This window comes from Patagioenas fasciata, chromosome 4, assembly GCF_037038585.1.
Source record: "Patagioenas fasciata isolate bPatFas1 chromosome 4, bPatFas1.hap1, whole genome shotgun sequence".
Taxonomy (NCBI): Eukaryota; Metazoa; Chordata; class Aves; order Columbiformes; family Columbidae; genus Patagioenas; species Patagioenas fasciata.
The window spans coordinates 6,952,256-6,973,118 of NC_092523.1; the positions used below are offsets into that span (position 1 = coordinate 6,952,256).

The 20,863-nt window shown below is 44.8% G+C and overlaps 1 protein-coding gene across 12 annotated transcripts in view; it reads left to right on the plus strand.

The window, feature by feature from the left end:
• REEP1 (receptor accessory protein 1) overlaps nucleotides 1–20,619 on the plus strand; it is a 499,521-nt gene extending 478,902 nt beyond the window's left edge. For 2 of the 12 annotated variants that reach the window (XM_071808459.1, XM_065836977.2), the window contains 4 exons: nucleotides 1,628–1,796; nucleotides 7,630–7,665; nucleotides 16,169–16,308; nucleotides 18,406–20,619. In XM_071808459.1, coding sequence (XP_071664560.1) covers nucleotides 1,628–1,796; nucleotides 7,630–7,665; nucleotides 16,169–16,308; nucleotides 18,406–18,477 — 417 coding nt within the window. In that variant the 3' untranslated portion in view covers nucleotides 18,478–20,619. Of the gene's footprint in view, nucleotides 1–1,627; nucleotides 1,797–7,629; nucleotides 11,943–16,144; nucleotides 16,309–18,405 lie in introns of those variants that run through there. The other 10 variants (XM_071808456.1, XR_011739109.1, XM_065836979.2 and 7 more) reach the window with 10 other exon arrangements.
• Nucleotides 20,620–20,863: the final 244 nt, after the last annotated feature.

Genomic DNA, 20,863 nt, shown 5'->3' on the forward strand with positions numbered 1-20,863 from the left:
ACAAGCAAAAAAGACCAAGTCATTTAAAATAATTTAAAAATAAAGTAAATCTGCAGGAAGAGCGTGGTGGGTGTGTGGAGACTTCTCTGTGAGCCTGCAGATAAGCTGAATGTAAAATGCTGCCAAACTAAACATACGTAGAAAGATCTTAAGAAACCAAAAGTTCAGTAAAATGAAGAAAAAAATCCCAGTGCAGCTTTTTGAGTAACTCTGCCCTACAAAGGACAGTTCAGTTTTATTTTTCTTAGGTGATGCGTATTTCTACTGTTGATACTTCGGGACAGCATTGAAGAAGTTGTCATCGCATGCTGTTTGCTTCTTGCCAACGCAGAAAGTGCTGTGGTCCAGGATGTACAGCCTACTGGTGGTCAAATGGATGTGCTCTGGAGTTGAGTTTGGGGACAGGATACTGAAATCTGCAGCCCAGAAGAGAGCAGTGATGGACTCCGGTCCAGCCCCAACCTCGAGCCCTCTGGCCGTGTTCCACTTGTGTGCTGCTTGGAGAAATACGAATCTAAATGAAGATGGTGTCTGAATTGCTAAGATGTGCCTTAACTATGTTATTAAACAGGGCAATATTTACTGTTGTTTGCCATTTCACCTCAGTCGAAGCATCCATTGAATTTGTCCTAATTTACAGTAGCAGAAATAATTTTAGAATCAGGCCCTATATATTTATTTCAGGATTTTTTTTTCAAGACTATATACTATGAATTATCTTTCAGACCCTCTCCCCACCAACAAAATGTCAAAACATAGATATACTTTTGATCAGTAATACTGTTTATATTCTGAATATCACTTAATGTAGCCAACAGAGAAGGATAGATAGGGTTTGTATTGATTGTATTTTCTGGTGTTCTGACTTTATGGCAGTGGTGCAGTATGAAGGTTACAGAATTCAGAATGAGGAATACTTATAGTCAGCTTTTTGATGGGATGTCGTTTTAATGAAAAGTTTCTTTTAACCTACCCATCTTTTACAAAGAACAACTACATTCCTTTCACTGAGGAATATGTTTGTTGCCTCACTGAGAGCTAGTCTAAAAAAGAATAAAAAATATTGTATTAGTTGATTTCTTCTTTAAGCTGCATGGAAAAAGCACTGGAATATTTGTTTGCATGTAACAATAACATTTTGTTACTTTGAAATTTCAGATTTTCCATGCTCTGGAAATTCTGTATATGACGGAGAATCGCTGGGTCACTATAATCATAGATGAATAACTTTAAAATGGAGTTATTTTGATGCAGACTATTTAATTGTGTTTCCAAAGCCAAGTACCTGTTTGATTTGGATCCTAGTGAAGAAAAGTACCTACCAGAAAGATAAAACAACGTTCTGCTCCTTTAGATGTGTCCAAGGCTACTCCGAGCTCCAATGACTGCACTGAAGAATCCGAGATGCTCGCTGTCAAATTGTGAATGGATTTATACATAGAACCACTCCAAAAGGAAGAGCAAAGAGAGGGAAATGATGCTTTTAACAACTCATATTTGTCCTCTCTAGGTTACTGGAACCAGGCAATTTTTTCTCTTCCCGTTGTACTTTAATGAACAAGGAGGTAGAAAGGCTCAAAATGCACTGTGGAATCTTAACTTTTGTGTTATTTGCTTGTTTAACTAGGGACAGGGGGCCCTGTCGGAGAGACTAAGGAGCTTTAGCATGCAGGACCTGTCGACGATTCGTGGAGACAGCAGCAGCACTGTCCCTCCTTCAGTCACTGTACGAACAAGTAGCAAACAGAGCCAGCCAAAAACATCCCGAAGCGCATCGGAAGGCACCGGCAGCTCAGGTAAGCGCCAGCGTTATTTTCAGTGTCGTGTTGTCTGGAATATCGCACAGTCGAATGAAGTCATGCCGTTGGCAAGAATATATAGAAACAGGCATTGCAGGCAGCACATACCAGAATTTGCAGGACACAGACATGCTTGTTGAGTCTCTTGGCACTTGAGAGAGAAAACAGTATCATCGTTTGGTGGTTACTATTCCTGGCTGGTACCAAGGCAGCCAGTACCAGTCCTTGCAACTCGAGCTGAAAAGTCAGGCTCTGGGCTGAGGGCTGAAAACTGTGGTGGCTTTTCAATGAGAGGGGTAATGGAAATGCAAAAATAAGATATGCACATTAGTGGGGAAGGGTCATTATTGTCATCAAAGCCCCCAAACGGTGATATAGCCTTATGTCATCTGAACATAACTGCGAGTTATAATACGTGTCTGGTTTGAATTAGGCCTACTTGTGCTTCTTCTAAACTCTACAGTAGCTGCTACAAGACTTGACAGTTGTAGTTGCAGAACTTTATCACTGATAAAGCCAACTAAGAAATCAAACCCATATAAAGCACTCCTAGAAGCAGAGACCAAGGTCTTACAGCTGTTTATGATGTGAAGGATGCCTTCATAAGCACTATTATGGAGAAAAGTCATTCTGAAGGGCAGTGGTTTGTTTTCACATTCTGAAAGAACAAAGAAACATCACAGTGGGAACAAGATCCATTCCTGAGGATTTAGTTACAAAAATTTATTTCAGACTTGGTTAAAGAAATCTTTGTGAGCCCAGATCCGAAACATTTAACCGAAGATAGCTTTGTAAACTACATCTCAAAAAACTGAGACGTGGAGGGTTATCCCAAGCAGGGGGTTCCAGATGGCTTCTGGGATTCCCAAACACCACCAAAGTTCATACAACTCAACTGCTGTGATGAGAAACCACAGAAACTTGCAGGCGTGTTGCACTTGGTAGTTTGTGAAACATATGCTGGCGAGTCTGAAATTTAGCAGTTTCGGCTTGTGTGTGTTGAGGTCTGTGCAAACATTCACCATGTTTCCAGCCTGTGTAGATTGCTACCCCTTCTAGTTGCCTTAGTCTTGGAATGTATTACAAATGTCTTGTCTCTCCTAAAGAGCATCCTTCAAGGTCTTTGCAAATTCTGAGAACTGTAGCTCACAGGCTTCTCTGTTTTTTAATGTCATCTGTTGAATAAATTCTCTTTACAGGTAAGCTGAAATAGCTCATCAGCGGGTGATTTCACTCAGGTCATGGCATCATGCCATGTAGAAGACTATGGCCACAGCTTTCCTCCCACTTTTAGTCAGATTAAGTGAAAGGTGTGGTTCAGGTCTCTCTAGTCCTTGTACTGTTTTGTGTGGGCACAATTGGATATGTAGTCAGAATGAAGGGTGAAGTGATCAGAGACATAACTATCCTGTATGTGTGTGTGTGGAAGAGTGTCATCTATCAGCCAGACTGCATCACATCCCGAGGGCCATATTTGGGGTGAAACGACACTGCTCTGGCCCACTGAGCCCAGACATGACCCCATATATCGTTATTTCTCTCATACAGCTGTCAGGGATGCATAACGACTGAAAAACATGTTTTCCATCTAGCATAGGCTCTTAATTTTCTCAACAGCCGTGTCAAAGAGAGGAAGGACAGTAGCCTGATGACAACCAGATGTCAAGCACTACCCTCAGGTGATGGAACAGCCTAGCTATGGTCGCTCAAGCTGTCCAGCAGCAAAGAGCTGTGGACTCAGGAAGAAATCCTGAAAATGGTGTAGTCATTCTCCTAAGGCAGCAAACACACCTTGGAAAAAACAGGGGTTATTTTCTCATATTTATGGGTTTTCACAGCAAAACCTGCTGCTGTGTGGGAATCTGTCCTGCTGCCCTGGGTCTCAGGTCACAGCAGTCCCTGAGCTGTGAATTGGTGAATGGTGGGAGGATGGCCAGGGAAAGCACTGCTGTTGCTCACCCTCTTATTATACACTGCCCACCGCGGCTGCTGGTGACAGGTGACAGATTGGACCAGACCTTTCATCTGATCTGGCACTGCTGTTCTTCATTTCTTGAGTGGTCACTTTAATGTCCACAAGCTTATGTTGTTTTCTTGTTGATTAAATCAGCTAAGGGGACTTGTGGGGCGTACAGTAAATTAGTGTTTGATTCAGATTGAAAATTCTTATCATTACTGTTTTTGAGGGATTATTTTTAACTCAGAAAAATTTGGTGATCCACCTTATTGGGAGCCTCCAAAATAACTATTTTGGGAGACCTTTGGGTAAGTATGTTATGAGAACAAGGGGACGGGGATTAGAAGCTCCTTGAACCACCTTTCCTGCTGAATGACTGGTGCATGGAAATGCACTCTCACTTAGGACAGTGAGGCAAAGACAAGAGATGGCTCTCTAAGTTGAGGTTACAGGAGTTTAGATGAGTCCCATTCCCCGAGAATTAAAAACACGGACAGATTTGATGTGACAGTGGCTTCCAAGCCCACTGAAACCCATGAAAAGACTCTCCTGACACCGGTGCGCTTTGGCTGTGGCCAAAAGTTGGCTGCAGGACCACACTGTGCTTGGGCTATGTTAAATAACCACTCAGCTTGTTTCATTTCCATTGTTGTTATTTTATAATGTGACTGGTGCTGGTTGGATGGACTTGTGACTCTCTGAATCCACTCTTGACACAAAGCACCGTGTGAAGAACTTGGCATTTAGTTAGTAATGACCACATGCAGACACAGCGAAAGGTTTATTTTCATTGAATTGTAGAATAGTTTGGGTTGGAAGGGACCTTCAAAGCTCATCTAGTCCAACCCCCTGCCATGAACCGAGACATCTTCACCCTGATCAAGTTGCTCAGAGCCCCATCCAGCCTTTTTGCTTGTTGAAGTGTCTTATGAGGCCAAGAAATAGAATATGCAAGAGTTGCTTTTGAGACAAGGGAAATTACCCTTTCTTTTCCTCTATCTTTTTCTGTCTTTGCTGTCTTTTCAGTGGTGCCTGCTATAAGCTGAACAGTCCCACTCATGGAGGTGGCCGTCCGCAGCAGTGAGACTGCTCAGCATATGGCAGCTCCAGGTGAATTCACACCCATCCATCAGAAAGACTCTTTTTCTCCTCCTCACACCCCATCAAAAGCTCCACGCAGACAACACAAAGGGGCAAAAGCTGCTTTTGCTGTGATTTATGTACAGCTGCTGACCCCACACACAGCACATTACATGAGGCATCGCTGCTACTCCTGTGAGGCACGTGCACACTGAGAAAACACGATCATTGCCCTCATTGCTGTAACAGCCACACCACCTGCCCTCCTAATCTGATCCTTCACTTTGCTCTTAGTTCAGCGTTTCTCAATTTAGTGTTCTGGCAGCCTGCTTATAGCCTGTGATAGTTCAGCTTCAATGCATGTTCTGACCTGTGCTTCTTCCACAGGCAGAACTGTAAATGTCATATGGCTACTTGTCCTTACAGAGAACTGGAGCTACAGAACAGTATTTCCAAATATTTTTCAAGGCAATCCTTTTGTTTTGGCAAATGTGCAGTAACCACCCACATACAGACATGTCTTTATTGAGAAAAGGAGGCTGAGGGGAGACCTTATCGCTGCCTACAACTACCTGAAAAGAGGTTGTAGCATGGAGGGTGTTGGTCTCTTCTCCCAAGTAGCAAGTGACAGGACGAGAGGAAATGGCCTCAAGTTGCACCAGGGGAGGTTTAGATTGGATATTAGGAAAAAATTCTTCATGGAAAGGGTTGTCAGACATTGGAACAGGCTGCCCAGGGACGTGGTGGAGTCACCATCCTTGGAGGGGTTTAAAATACACATGGATGAGGTTCTTAGGGACACAGTTTAGTGCCAGAGGTAGGTTATGGTTGGAATCGATGATCTTGAGGGTCTCTTCCGACTGAAATGATTCTGTTAACAGTTTGCACTTCTTAACCTTACAGTATTCCCTTAAAAGCATCTGGACAGTGCAGCTAAAACTTTTTCCCTTGTGATGGCTGGCGAGTGACGCATGTGACTTGAGGAGTGGGATATTGGCCACTGTGTCACACAGCTCAATCCCCTAGTTGATGCAAACATGCCTCAGGGTTGCTGATGCCAGCAGAATCCTCCAGCGTGGGCTGGAGGCCTTGCTTTTGGGTGAGTCAGGGGGATGTACTGCAGCAGCAGGAGATTTGTGTTGCATAACAGGATGGTCGGTGGCCAGAGGTGATGCTGTCTGGGCCAGAGCATCACAAATTACAGAGCCAGCCTCTGTATTGCCCAGAGTGAGTACCCTTTCTGCTGGAGCTTACCCCAGGCAGAGATCATTCACAGCTGGAATGATTTCAAAGCAGGAAAGTGCAGTGTGCTGTCTGATACTCCCCACTTCTCTGTGCAGGAGAGACTCAAGGCTGTTTTTTGGTTTTACATTCTAGTGCTGAAGGCTTTGCAGGACAGAACAAAGGTGGGGGAACATCAGCATTTGGGTACAGCTGGGTAGTTCAGTCCCCACCAACCAGAAAAGCTCCAAAAAGATGTGTGAGAACAACTTATGTTGTATGAGCTCTCAGAGAATAAACCATCATAAGACTGTGACCTTCTGTGCAATTCAGGGGCATCAGATCTCTTGAGGTTGATTGAGACTCATCTCTCATTCAAAGGCCACAGTTTCACAGCAGCATCCAGCCAATGTAGCCAGCACTCCCATTGAAACAGTGCGACCCACTTGCTTGCTTCTGCCACACACTGTCCCTTCCTTTGGACATAGTTAAATCTTATTCATAGAATCATATGATAGTTTGGGTTGGAAAGGACCTTCAAAACTCGTCTAGTCCAGCCCCTTGACCCCAGCCAGGGAGTTGGTTCAAGTTAAATGTTGTTTCTTGCTTCCAGGTTGCTCTTGGCTGAATCAGATCCTAGAGCCAGTAGAGAGCAGCAGCACAGGGATCAGCAATGGGACAAGGACGGTGGAGGCCAGAGCCTGAGGGGCAGTGGGGCATTTGCTTTCAGCAGCAGTGCTGGTTTATGCTGGTTAAAAATGACTGTGAAACTATTGAAGGACTTTCAGTGTCGGCAGTGCTGGATAATTGTGATGAAAGAAATCATGCACAGTTCAATCCTTTTAATTTTTTTTGTTTGTTTTCTCCAAACCTTTTTAAATCTGGAGTCATTGATGCCACTGTGAGGGTTAAATTTGCAGGCTTAAACTGGAAATTATTTCTAGGCTTTTTCCTGGAACACAAGCTAGCCACAAGATGAAGCTGCAAAGGTCACACTTTTATGAACAGCTGTGAATCACCTGCATTTGCACTGAAGGATGCAATGCAATTCCCTTGGTTCCTTTCATTCTTACAGCAATTCCACCAAAATATAATTCCTGCAGGACTCCTCGGCACATTCCTGATTTACAAAAATCAGGGATCTGTGGAGTTTTCCATCAGAAGCTGGGTGAATGGCTGCGTCACTGCTTGCAGAAGTCTAAACAGACTGAAAAACTCCAGGCATGTAGCAATACAAGTCCCGGTATTGCACTCTGTGTTTATTATCATACAGCTTTTTGCACTGTTACCCATTGCTTATCCGTGCTCCCAGACCCCTCTGCTCAGGAGTTATTTCTGTTTAGTGACCTGAGAACAGAGCCAGGGGGCTGTACGTAATCCCAGCCCTAACACCCACTGGGCACACAGCCTGGGCTGAGGCGCGTTCCTGGGGCTGCGCTCCGTGCTGCTGAATAGAGATGATGGTCTCTTAGCGCACGCCGGGGTCATGAAGTCCACCTCAAAATGATGCCAAGTGTTTTCTGAGATAGCAGCTCAGCCTGATGAGTTCCTAATGCTCAGCTCCTCTTTCAGTGTGCACGTGTTGCTCGGTGTGCCGGCTCCTCAGAGGTGAGTGCTGGATCTCCTGCGCCCCGATACCCACGCATCCCTTTTGGACATGGCAGTGCCCCCCAGCCTGGCTTGCTCCTGCCGCTCCTACTCACCGAGTTTCCTAACACCAAGGGAACAAACCAGTGGGATGCCAGGCTGCGAGCGAGTTGGTGAGCTGTGTGTGTGCTGATGGCGAGTGTTGCAGTGCTTCTTACCTTACTGACCTGTGTTACCCAAGGCTGGGGAGTGTTTCTCTGGAGAAAAATCTCTGTCCTTTCTGTTCCAGAGGATGTACCACTGTTCTTGTTGCCCCGGTGTAACTGCTGTTCCTTATCCCTCAGTGCCACTGTAAAACCACAAGGAAAGCAGCAAGAGCAAACCTTCCTCAGTCCTAACCCTGTTTTGTGCTATTCACTAAGGACTGGCACGTGTTTCTCTGTTGGTGGAGATGACGCTGGTATTTGGGATGAGCAGGGTAAATAACAAAGACCAGCAGCAGACCCTGGTATGATGAAACATGGTTGAACAGACTCTATCTGCTTCAGTTTAGAGCCATTTTTGCAAAGAAGTCCCACTGTCCCCAGTGTTGCTTATGTTTACAAACTTGGGCATGCAGTGAGCGGTTCAGCTGCCAGTGGTGTTTTCAGTGCTGTGTCTTGGTTGCTAAGAGTTGAGCCGAATCACTTCTGCATTTCGTCCCAGTGGCAGATGAAAGCAGAGGGAAGCCTCAGATTCTGGCATGCCAGAGGATGCCAAGCAGCTTGTCTAGGGAGAAAGAAGAAATGCAGGCTGGCAGCATCTTTTGTTGGTGGAAGGAAAAGACCTTTGTAACTCCTTTACTTCTTGTCCCGTGTGCTTTTTGTTTACTTTGCACACATCAACCTGGGGACAGCAGCAGAGGGACTGAAGGGTCATGGTGCTGCCACCGTCCTGCGGTCATCGCTGCTGGCTATGTCACTTGCCGAGTGCCAGTCTGTGCCTTCCCACTGCTCTGAACCTGACGTGTCATGCAGCCCCGTGCAGCGTTAGTGGTGGGAGGCTGGTGATTCCACCCTAACACTGACTTCTTGAAAACAGCATAGGTGATAAACCAACCTTCATATTCAGTTTGTCACACTCCCTGTTATCCTTTTCTGGTTCTTTGCACTAGGCCATTTGGGGTGAGTGTGCCACGGCAAGAGAATGAAGCCACTTTAAGATGGGATCTGTTTAAGCAATCACATAATACTGTATTCACAGTGCAATTTATTAGCACCATTCTAATTTTAGCCTAAACCAATTTTATGGATTTGACTTCAAAGTCTTATTTATAAAATGAATCACTGAATCCCTTAGTGCTTAATAGACGTGAGTTAATCTTAGGAAAGTCATTTAATGACACTGAAGCAGTAATCAGTCCAATGTGTTTACAAATTGGGCTCAAAGTCATGTTGATCTGGTTTAAATTGAGTGCCCTGCCTTTCAGATTGGCTTGGTTTACTATTTCTACCCTCCGCAACATAGTCCAGTCCCTTGGACCATGTCAATAGGGGTATGCTGAGGCTCTGTCTCATAGAGGGTTCATTCTGTCTCCACAGGCTGCCCTTTCTCTGTCTCCAAGGCAATAGATGCATTAATGCAGTCTCAGACAACAGCCCGCCGTTTAAAATGCTCCTTTGTAAGAGCAGCTTTGGTGGCCTAGAGAGCCGATTACGTCACGTGAACAGATTTTCTCAACGCCACAAAAAGCAGGGAGAAGAAAGAAGCTAAGTTGGTTTAGGTGAGACTCAGTTGTCCTAAACTATTGTCACTCATCTTTCCTTAGTGCATACTTCTGTGTAGCCAGTTTTAACAGTACTCATTTCCAAAGAGTTTACAGTCTAATTGGGCAGATATTCAAGTCTTACCTCAAGCAGGGGTATTAAAGTTTAGTTTGGCAGGAGCAGTTGCCTTAATGCTCTTGCGGGTGAAACTTGGTTGTTTCTCTCACTGAGTGACTCTCAGAAACCCCCAACAGCTCTTAGGAGAGCACAGGCCAGTGGGAGCAAAAATCTGCCCATCCTGCTCCTTAGATGATACCCTGGGAGAAGCACTGGACAAGATAAAAATAGTTTGGACTGAAACATGGTGGTTTCTTGAGGATGTGGCCTGCAGGTGCCGTGAAATGTGAATTTATGCAGAAAGTGAAGGCCAGGCTGAAGCAGCCTGAGCTCGCCCTCTGCGAGAGCAGATCCATCACTGTCCGCCGTGGTGGGTTCTTCTGCTGCTGGAGCTGTTTGCTTCCCAGAAAAGCTCTTCCCTCCCCAGTTGCTTCACTCCAGCCAGCCTTATGCTCTGCATATGACCAAGTGTTGACACATTTCAGGACATTCATCCTCCTTTGTGCAGGGCAGCATCCCTAAATGCAGGCATGTTCCTCTATATATGCTGTAGCGTGTCTTCTTGACAGCTTCTGTGCCAGCTCTTCTTGCTCTTGTTCAGTGCCTTTGTTGGCAAAACTCTTCCCAGGGCTTTATGCAGGTTTCTGATTTGTCTCTTCTATGGTCACGGCCTGTGGAAGGTGAGGCTGCAGTGTTAACAAACAACGGCACAATTACACAAGAGCTCTTTTTTCCCCTTCAGGAAGGACGGAGTGAAAATCTCCAGGGATATCTGTTTGTCTTTTGGCAGTGCCTGGAAAATGCTTAAACGCTGGGTCAATGTTAAACAAGCTTGCTTGGAACTGGCATTTAAGAAGTAATAAATATTATATTCCGTGGTATTCGCTCAACTAACGTTTCTTAGGTGCTGTTGCAAAGACTTGTGGCATGGTTGAGAGGGAGGAACAATTTTAATCCTCACGGAGAATTAATACATCTAGCAGATATTGAAGAATCAGCTGTATATCAGGAGACCTGTTGTGGCTGCATGTATTTGAGGGCGTATTTGATACTAAAATGCTGATCAGGAGCATTAGACAATATAAGAAATGCGCGAGGACATTAGTGATGAGTGGGACCGTGTTTTTTGAGTGTGCTCGAAAGGGTTCTGCTCCGTAGTGGTGACTGATACAGCAACAAACACCTTAAAAACCACAGCTCAGCAGTGACTGACAGTCAGCCCAGCCACACAAAGCCAGTCCCTGGAGTCTTTCCAATAAAATAATGTTGGATCTCTTCCTACATGTGATTGTCACCCTGAAGACAAGGTGACAGACCACACACAGTCAGGAGTGCAGATCAACAAGGATCTTAGTGGGACATTCACTTAATTGTGATGTAAACAAATCACCTTATTGGTATATTTGATGTATCCAACCCATTCTTTGTGATATGCTACAAATTGGACATGAGATTATTACAGTGGAAAGTACGCTTAAAAAACTAATTGACTTTACATCAAGGGGGCTGTTCATATATTTCTGAACTGATTCAATTAAATGATGTAGGTGGTTTCATATTTGTTCTTAGCCAGTTTTGCTTCCAGCTCTTGTGCTGGGAATTTACAGGTTGTTGTTTGGTTTTGGGTGTTTTTTTTTTAACCTTTCTGTCATTGAGCTTAGAGAACAAATGACAACTTTTTGTTGCTCTAGGTATTTTATTTCATAGAACTTCCCTCTAGTAAATGTTGAATCAAATTTTTATAGGGAGGATTTGCATCACTCTGCAACACTACGTCTGAATGGCAATTTTCTCTGGGTATTTAAAAATACTGTCGTCGTTATTTTGGTTATTTCAGGGAAGGAAAAAAAAAATCATAGAAAATCGGTAGGTACTTTCACTACATTTGCATTTCACCAATAGAAAGTTAAAGCATTGTTTAATAAACTCCAGTTGAACCACAGGTATTATGAAAGCAAAGATGAAGATTTCTGTGTTCTGAAACAATGTTCCTTCCCCCTCTACACCCAAATGTTTTCCCCTAACAATTTATTCTTTCCTTTTCTCTATGTAAATATTATGGGACTCTGATGTAAGTGTTATGGATTGCATGAGTTTTCTTCTGAGGTGTTTGGAATAGACTAGCACTTAACAACTTAATCATTTGTGGGATGCGTTTTCATTAACGAATGACTTTGTTGATATGATTAGACTTGTTTGCTTCGATTGCGTTTGACTTCAGCTTTGGAAAGGACTGTCTGCCTCTGTTTTGTGGCTCCTGGGCAGTGTGTGCTGCTGGAGTTGGCTGCTCCTAACTTCTTGGTTTGGCAATGAAAACTGTTGGGGAAGTACATGACTTGGGTCAATGTCTTTTGGAAATGATGGCAAATTTGTCTTTGTTGCAGGGAAAAGAAGCTGATCGCCATCGTATAATAAATATCTGTTCTCTTGCTCTTACTAAGTGGTGTGCAAACTTCCTTATATTAATTATCCCCTGGAAAGGCTTAGCTCTGGAGTGACTTTATCTTCCACTACCATGATACAATACCTTGCTCCTGGTTTGTGTAGTCTATGGCTGTGGATTTCCCCATTGCTCCCAAATAATTACAGTGTCAGGAGAAAGAGCTACAGCTTCTCTCAAAGGTATTGGGGTACCTGATTCCCACTGGAATTCTGTTAAAGTGTCCACATTTTTCAGAGGATCTAGATCAGGGGTGTCAAACTCATTTTCACCGGGGCCCACCTCAGCCTCACGGTTGCCTTCAAAGTGCCAGATGGAATTTTAGGACTATATAAATGTAACTACTCCAACTAATCCTGCTCTAGATCAAAGTCCTTTGCTCTTCCGTAATTAGACTGGGCTGGGCGCTGGGCGCTGGCCTCTGTTATACTCATGAAAATCCATACGAGTCACTTTGGATTTAAACAGCAGCATAGATCAGAGCCTGAACCAAAGCAATTGCTGAAAAAACAGCCTGCTGCTGCTGAATCCCATTTATTGCTGTAGAAAGAGTTTTGCAAGGGAGATATTTTTTAGCCCATGTAGAATCACAGAGATTAAAGATGACAACGATCTGGCCCCACATTCGCATGTCTGTGTTGGGTTGTTGCCAGTGGTGAATTTAATAGTTTAAATCCCAACCCTGTCTACTTTAACTTGGAACATCCCCAGCTTCAGGGCTTCCCACACAGTGTGTTGGTTTTATCGGTTCCCTTTGAAGGAATTAAGACGCTACGAACTGGAATTAAGGGGTCCCTTTCCTTAGCTTGTTCACAGTCAGATTCTGTCTTGCCTTAATGAAAAGAGGAGCATTATCTGGTCAGGATACTGCAAAGATCTTTGCAAGAGGCAGCAGTAGCTTTTGCCCTGGCACACCAGCCAGTTTCCAATTTCTGTGGCAATTCTGCCCCTCCATGCAAAGGTGTAAGAGGTGGAGACACCCAAAATGCAGCCTGCTCTGAGATGGGGAGTGAGAGTCTCCCAAAGATGAGACAGAGCAGATGTCTGGTTGATGGTCCATGCTTTTACACAGCCCTGGCCGTGACACAGACCCTGGGGCTGTCACCTGCTTCCTAAAGCAGCACACACTGCTGGCTCTGCCACTTTGGGGACATCTGATAGTGCGCTGAGGCCCCACAGCCACAGATCCTAAAGACGGCTCTTAGAAACACACAAGAGGTCACCCGAGGCCAGGTGCTGTCCTCGAGAAGCCTGTGCCAGCCCTGACAACATGTTTTGCTCCTCAGTCTTCACCTTGGTGTCCCATAACTCAACCGTTCACTTTAAGCCTCTATCTCCTTTCTCATTAATTCCTCACGTGTGCGATAATTGTTCTGGTTAATCCCCTGCTTTATGCTTTCTCCTGCAGAGGCCTCACTCTCTTGGTGTAGGAAAATTAGTTTTTTATCCTGTTGTCACTCTGTTCACAAAAACAACCCCAGCTTTGGAGCTGGCAGTCACGTAGCAGCGGCCCTTCAGAGATGAGTTGCCTCCAGACCTAGAAGAGTGTGATGCTTCCACAAATGTGGCACGAAGTCTGGCACCCCAGATCAATAGGAGGTTGGGATTGCCCACAGTACAGATGTCCTTCCCAAGGCAGGATGGGCAGGGAATCCTCCCTTCTCACTCCAGGCCTTAAAAAAAAAAAAAGAGCCCTGTGTATTCAAGATCAATGGTCAGAAACATAGTGGGAAGGTCTGGGATAGATCCACTTCTGTCCTTTTCCAGTTCAGTGAGGCTGAAGCAAAACTGGTGCTTGATTCACTGGTTTTCAGTGCCTCTTTCATAACGAGATGGAGCAGGGGAGAAGAGGCCCTCAGCCCAGATTCCAGTGGACTTTCCAGACCTCTCTGCTGTGGCATCAAAGCTTTGTGTGCCATTTCTCCTCTTGATCTTCACAGCAGCATCTCCAGGACATGGATATGATGCTCAGGCTGATGGAGGGAACAGAAGAGCCTGCAGGAAGCTGTGCCTCTGCTGTGCCCCTCATGGAGATGATGCATGTGGCAGAGCTGCCTGGCTATCTTTTTCACCCAGAAAGCAATTCAAGAGGGAGAACAATATTGTAGAAAGCAATGTATGCTAGAAAAACATGGGATTGCCAGGAGTGTTATCAGGGCTGACAGGTCCTTCTGTGTCCTTTTGCTGCGGAGCAGCTGGTGGTAGGAGAAAGGGACCATGGCATGTTTGCCTAATCATGTATGCTCTCAGCTTCATCAGCCAGTGTCTCTGCAGTCTGGCCACTGAATGCTCTAGTTCTGGTTCTTCAACATCCATCCTGTGCCCTTTTGAAATCCTCTTTTTCCTGGGCAAAGCCATTGTCCCTTCGCAGCAGCACATGGCTGAAGATGTGTTTTTGGATCAGCCCACAGCCCACATCTGGGAGACCTCTGGGGAAGAGGGCGGCTGGGAGCAGTCATATGAATTGATATTGGGGGCAGTACTTGGCCTCCAGGCTGCAAATTTGGGCATGGTTGGTTCAGCATGGTTGCTCTGAACAAATGGCATTAAAACCAAACTTGTCTCCATTCTTCATTGGTTTAGAGAGATGCAAAGACCAGCTCCCACATCCAAGATGACCCAAGCTAGGCACCTCCTGAATATCTCACTTCCCAAGAGGAAGGATAAAATAGTAATTAAAATAAAATGTTCCTGAACTGATTTTGCCATGTGTCATAACACTACAGTCATATATAGAGAAAACCCAATTCAGCATTACTGCAACTTGACTATCAGCATTTTCAGTACAGCCTGGGAAAAAGTTGACTTCTGGGTCTTCCTGGAAGGAAACCTGCGATGGTGTCTTCCATGCAAATGGTGATAAAGGGGTAGAAATGCTGGGTCAGTGGCCAGAGGATGATGCTCACCACTCGCTCGAGCAGCAGCTGCATCCTGTGGGCTGAGAGAATTTAGCTGCTGACTTAAATTTGGCACTGGAGAGAGCCCTGGTGACCTGCTCCTGACTTGTGGTGTTGCTGTAGCCAAAGCAATTTGCCTCGGTCTCTCTGTTACCCAGCTGAAAGAGCTGTTGGAGAACTCAGTTCTTTTGTGCTTTAAGGATCTAAGTGGATTCATAAGTATTAGATGTTTAAGAATCCTCTTTGGTTTTAGTCTTTGGTCCAGCAGAGTCTTACAGTCAGGCTGAAACAAGAAGCACAGAGCATTGTTTCTGTTTATGTTTATAACAATGATCTAAGCATAGACCATTAATTGTGGTTAATGCTATCTAGACAGCAAACGCTTCTACTCCTGACATGTTTCAGAATGAAAAAAGCTGAACTATCAGTCCAAGGAAGCTCCAGCCCTGCTGATAAGAAACTCTCTGTGAAGATCCAGAAAGCTTGGTCACCTTGGGTGTCCTCTTCTGTACCTCTTGCTTTGCACTGTCCATTAAAAATACCGTCTGGCTTCCCTGTCTGGATTTAAGGCAGTAAATAGTGTTGTGTGTCATCACGAGTCCCTCAAGGATCTTGCTGTAAGGATAAGAACCACTGAGCAGGCATTAGTGGTCACGCTCTGCCTTCAGATCCATCAGTGGATGCTCTGTGAGATTTACTCCAGAGTGACACACAGAGGTGTTTCCTGGCTCTGGTCTCGCAGCAACACACCCCCTGCAGAGGGTCTGTTTCAAGGTCTGTTGAAGCTTATGGTTGACTTTGGTGGATCTTAAACTGAGTGCTGGGCTGGAGCGCTCTCAGCTTTGAGTCTATTAGTACTGTTGTGCTTCATGTTTCTGCATCCCAGGCTGCTGTCTCTACTGTCTAGAGGATTTCAACGCTCATTTGGTGGCCTCTAGAGGACACTCCTTCTGGATGCAGTAGATGCAGGAACTACGGATGGAATCAGCAATTCAAGAAATCAGCTATTTTATATATGCCTGAACCAAAAAACCAAAAATCTTTCAAGAGTCAATCTCCAGAACATCAGAGGCTGTGAATTTAGTCTACTTTCTATGTAAATAACCCAAGTAGAGTTTATAATGCCTTAATAAACAAGAACCTTTTGATTTCTAACCCCACAGCTGCTATTACTAGAGTGTGATGTGTGAACCTGCTGTCTATTAATCCCTGGAAGGTGCATGGCTTTGCAGTGAGGTGGCATTTGGGGGGGTGTGAATCAAACCATCACTGATTTCCTCGTCCTTTGTCTTCACATTTAGACTGTAAATGGTCATGTTAAACAGGTGTGGACAATAAGTATGAAAAGCCACCTGAGGCAAACTGTGAAACAAAAGGCTCTGTGTTCTCAGATGATGAAGAGAACGATTCATTCGATTGTGCATCCATGGACAAAAGGCCCAAAAAGAAGGATCAACCCCTTGAGGTACTTCCATATTTTCAAGGCTCCTCCTTCAATGTGAATCTTCCAGGGAATTAACATTTTTGGTCTAAAAATACTGAGTACAAACAATATACTTCTGGTCTTTCAGGGCTGGGTCTTGCTATGGGATCACTCACTTTTCTGTGTGTGTGGTTTCCTCAAAGAAGTCTGAATTAGTGCCGGTGGAGATAATAGTTATACAAGGCTTCAGAATTGGATCTGAATTGCAAAACTTGGGTCTAGCTTGAATCAGGCACTGTATTAACAAGTGTGTTTTGAGTTGTGTCATGGAAACAAAAATTAAAGGAGACTGAGATCTCAAACTGTGGTTTGCCAACATCAATTTTAGCAACAATTTCTTGTGGAGGAAAACAAACCTCTGTGGGAGATGCTGTAGGCAAAGACTTCTTCCAGTTCTGGGCAGGGAGGCTGGAGCCACCACCAGCAGCTCTGGGATCCAAACCGGGAGATCTCCAATGTGGGGAGTGGGTTTGTTCCGCCCTCCCCTTGGCCCAGCGTGAGGCAGCGGGAGCAGTGTGGTTCAGTCAGCAGTTGTGTGACCTTGTGGTGGGTTGTCCTACCTCTGGGGGGACTTCACCAAGAGCTGCGCTGCTCTGTTATTAGCGTGGAAAGGTGCAGCCTCCGTAGCTACTCTCAGAGCTGTCAAGTGGCCTCTCAGAGAAAGCAGAGCTATTAATTCCTGATTTCAGAGTCTTTACTGTGCAGTTAATGGCTGATTTGCTTTAGGAGCCATCTGGCTTCCCCAAGAGCAGCCTTCTCCCACGCTGCAGGAGATGCTGCTGGCATTGACAGGCCGTGTCCCCGAGCTCCTGCTTTACAGACAGCGACTCAGAGCCAGCACCTATGGAGTCTGAGCTGGTGTGGGATCCTTACACAGCAGCTTCTTCTTCAGCTTTTCTTCTCCAGCTGTGTCCTTCTGGATGCAGCCGTCCCATCCAGCTCTGTCGTGCTTTGGGAGATTCACAGTGTGGACATGGCATAAAAATTCAGGCTTGGAAGTTGGGGTGGGGTGTTGGATTAATCCAATCTCTGCAAAAATCTGTCTTGGTTTGTGGGGAAACTGAAAGAGATGGAGATTTAGAGTCTAAACAAAACCTCACTGCACTGCAGTTCCTAATCTATATGAATATTTATACCTTGCTGCATCACAGGAATGTGGAAATACAGCATGATCTTGGGTTGGAAAGTCCTATAAAATTACAAAGTCTTCATGAAGGGCAAGACCTTGACATAGTCTTACAGGTAAATAGGTTGATGCTATTAAAGAAAATAAAGCTTTGGACATTTATGTAAATGGAGTAGAAGAGTTTACTGGGCCTTGCAGTGTCACATGGTGATGTGACAGGCCTCCACACGGAGAATTTGTGTGCCTCTGCAACATCTGGTGACCATTTCTTGTTGTGAAGCTTGAGACACAACTCTATGCCAAAGCTCTTCTGAGAGAAGTATGTCCTGCAGTTTAGGTTTTGGGGTTTGTTTGTTTGCTAGTCTAACTAATTTCTGTCTCAGTCTGGAGAATGGGGTTAACCCCAGTAAACCGATTTCATGGAGTTGGTTCGGCTCCTCCTGGGCATTCAGGGCTCCTTTTTAAAGCTCTCTGCATCAGCCAGCTGCAAGGCAGAATGGCAATAGCTGGCTTCTACAATAATTTCAATGGATTGGGTATGGCCCGGCTCCCGAGTGATCCTTTTTTTAAAAAGGATCACTTTTGAGCTCTGCCTTGTGAGAATCACGGACCCAGCGTGTTTCACCTCGGGGACCCCTTCAGCTCTGTGAGATGTGTCCTCGGAGGAGCTGTGGCTGGGTTGAACAGTGCAGGGTGGGTTGGGACACACCAGAGCTGCCTTTCTGCCACCAGTTTGCTCTCTTGATCCCAGAGCTACCGTAAGTTAAACCAACCGCTTTCTTAAAGGAGTTCAGTCTTCAGCTGGTCATTCATTAATGACCTCCAGGGCCAAGATGATTCATGCCTGGAACGGGATTGTTTGCACAGAGGTGCCACAAAGATGGGTGAGTTTTAAGGCAAAGAAAAAACATTTCCTATTATACCACTGAAGTTTTTCTCTTGCTTTTCCGCAGGCACCGCCTAGGACCCTTAGACCTCGCTTCAGGAAGAAAAGTACCTCGTCCTCTGCCACTGAAACAATGTGAGTGCAATGAGCCAATAGCACCAAGATCCACAGAATGTCTCTCTTCTGCCTTAAAGAGCTACTCGTTCATAACATAGGAAGCAGCAGCGGGATGGATGTGCTTTGATGTACAGCATTGTAGACATGGCCTTTCTCTCTCCTCTCCCTGTCTCCTTCTGTTACACCCTGCTCGCGTTTGTCCGTGACGTGGGTAGGACGGTCTGGCAGACACCTGTGGGTTAAGAGTCCTGGTTTCCTTTGCAGAGTGTACGCCTGCTCACACTAATCCCGTAACGCCGGACATTTACAATTCCCATTTGTGTCTGCATAGCTCTAGCTCTGTGAATGCACAGCAGAAACGAAAATAATCAGTTACTCATGATGATGCATTGACGGTGTATTTATTTATGGCTTTATCATTAATGAAGTGGATTTGCGGAAGCCATGGATTTCTCTTTCCTCCCTTCCTCCTCAAGACTGTGAATGATGTAACAAATGTCAAAGTACTTTGACTGTACAAAATGTGTAAGATTCACTAGCAAAAGCTGAGCTGCAACTCTATTTCGGCAAGTAGATCACATGTATTCTGAGAAAATCATTGTGCTAAAAACCACAGAGACAGAACCACTTACAGAGGACGAGGAAGAGATGTGCAAGAGAAGACAGATAAATGGTTTCAACCATGTAATGAAGGGGGAGTCTTAACATTTTGATCAGCCTGAGCCAGGAGAGTATTGTGTGGAAAACAACAGCGGCTAGAACTAGATTGTATCGCTTGTGACAAATGTTCTGCTGCCAGTTTTAAAGTGTGAGCAAGCCAGGCTTGTCCTAGCTGCAGTGAGAGAAGTTAGACTTACTGTAGTGACGCGCTTCCAGGGGAAAACGCATCTTTCTCCTGTGTCTGCAACGGCGTCAGTCCCAGCGCTCAGCTTTCCCAGTGATGTGCTGCTGGATTATTGTGTGAGCAGAGCAGGGCGCTGGGTCTGAGCTGCTTTCTGAAGCCTGGAGTTTGATTAGAACCACAGGAACCAGATGGAGCGGTGTATTTGTATCCGTATATAAATGAGAAATACAAAAGAAGAGGAAGACGTGGTAGGGTTTGTGTATTTGTGCTTCAAGTTGGTGTCTCTTGTAAGTGTTGAGCATGTGAGATTCACGCATAAGTTAATTACGTGGCCCTTTGTGTTTGCTCTTGGACCTGTCACATAGACTAGAAAAACATTTAGCGTTACGTAGAACGTGCCGTCACTAATTATCAGCACAGGGGCTCGATGGTGGACAGCACCGTTAACCCAGCTCAGGTGCAGGATGCCAACAGCCGGCTGGAGCGATCGGGCTCAGAGATAAATCTGAAGTGGCCTTTGAAACCTTTTCCCTGCTGGAGATGCATCAATGTCCCTGCTGTCCCTGTGATGGATCCCTGAGGTTTCCCCCAGAGCTTCCTACATGCGTGGGGAAGAGAGAAATAAATTACGCGCACGCACAAATGTTCATCTGACCTGGCCGAGAAGTGGAAAAAGCAAAGCAGGTATTTCCTGTGTCTGCCACAATATTTGGCCTCATTACCTGAGAATTTTATTTCCTTTACATGTACTAATTCAATCCTGTTCTGCAATGGGTAAGAAGGAAAAAGTCTTCCGAAAGTAAATAGAAAAAAACCAACAAACCTGTCTAAATAGCAGTTAAGGAAGAGTCAGTCCTTGGAAAGATACTCAGCAAAAGCTTTGAGGAGCTAAGCTTGTGTGTTTTATTTTTAAGTAGCTTTAGAGCTTATTTGATTTCTTTTGGCAAACATTAAAAAGGAATAGAAAAGCTGCCTGCAGTGTTAGCAGAAAATAAAATCCTGTTGCAAGCAAAGTTTCCCTGCTATGCAATGGGCTGCCATAAAATAAAAAAAGCTGACAAGTTTGCACTCAATTATGCCAAAAACCCCAACAACATAGAGCTACGTAACACCTGACAAATTCTCAGACACGCTGTATTAACGTTGATTCTTACTAAAATTATTAAATGTGCGTCTAATCTGCTGTTTTACTGTAAACTTGACTGTTTAGCATTTTTTAAGTGCTGAGGCGAAATTGTTGACAAGGGAGTTGCCTTATATCTCTCAAAACATTCACTGTATAAAGGAGAAAAATAAACCTTTTCATATCTCTGGCAAAAATGTATTAATTTATCAATGGAGCTGTATATTTGTGTATAGATAGACAAGAAATGTGAATGCCCAACCATGTCCACTTAGTGCTGTTGTGTTCTGTACGCAGAAGAGAACGGTCGTTTGGTTTCGATGCCTCATCTTCCACACGCAGGTTGTTTACAGGGGCTGCCCCAATTCTTGTCATTTCAACTGTTTGGCTATTTGTTCAGAATTAATACCAGGCATGAAGTTTTTTGTTCCAGTTTTGAGC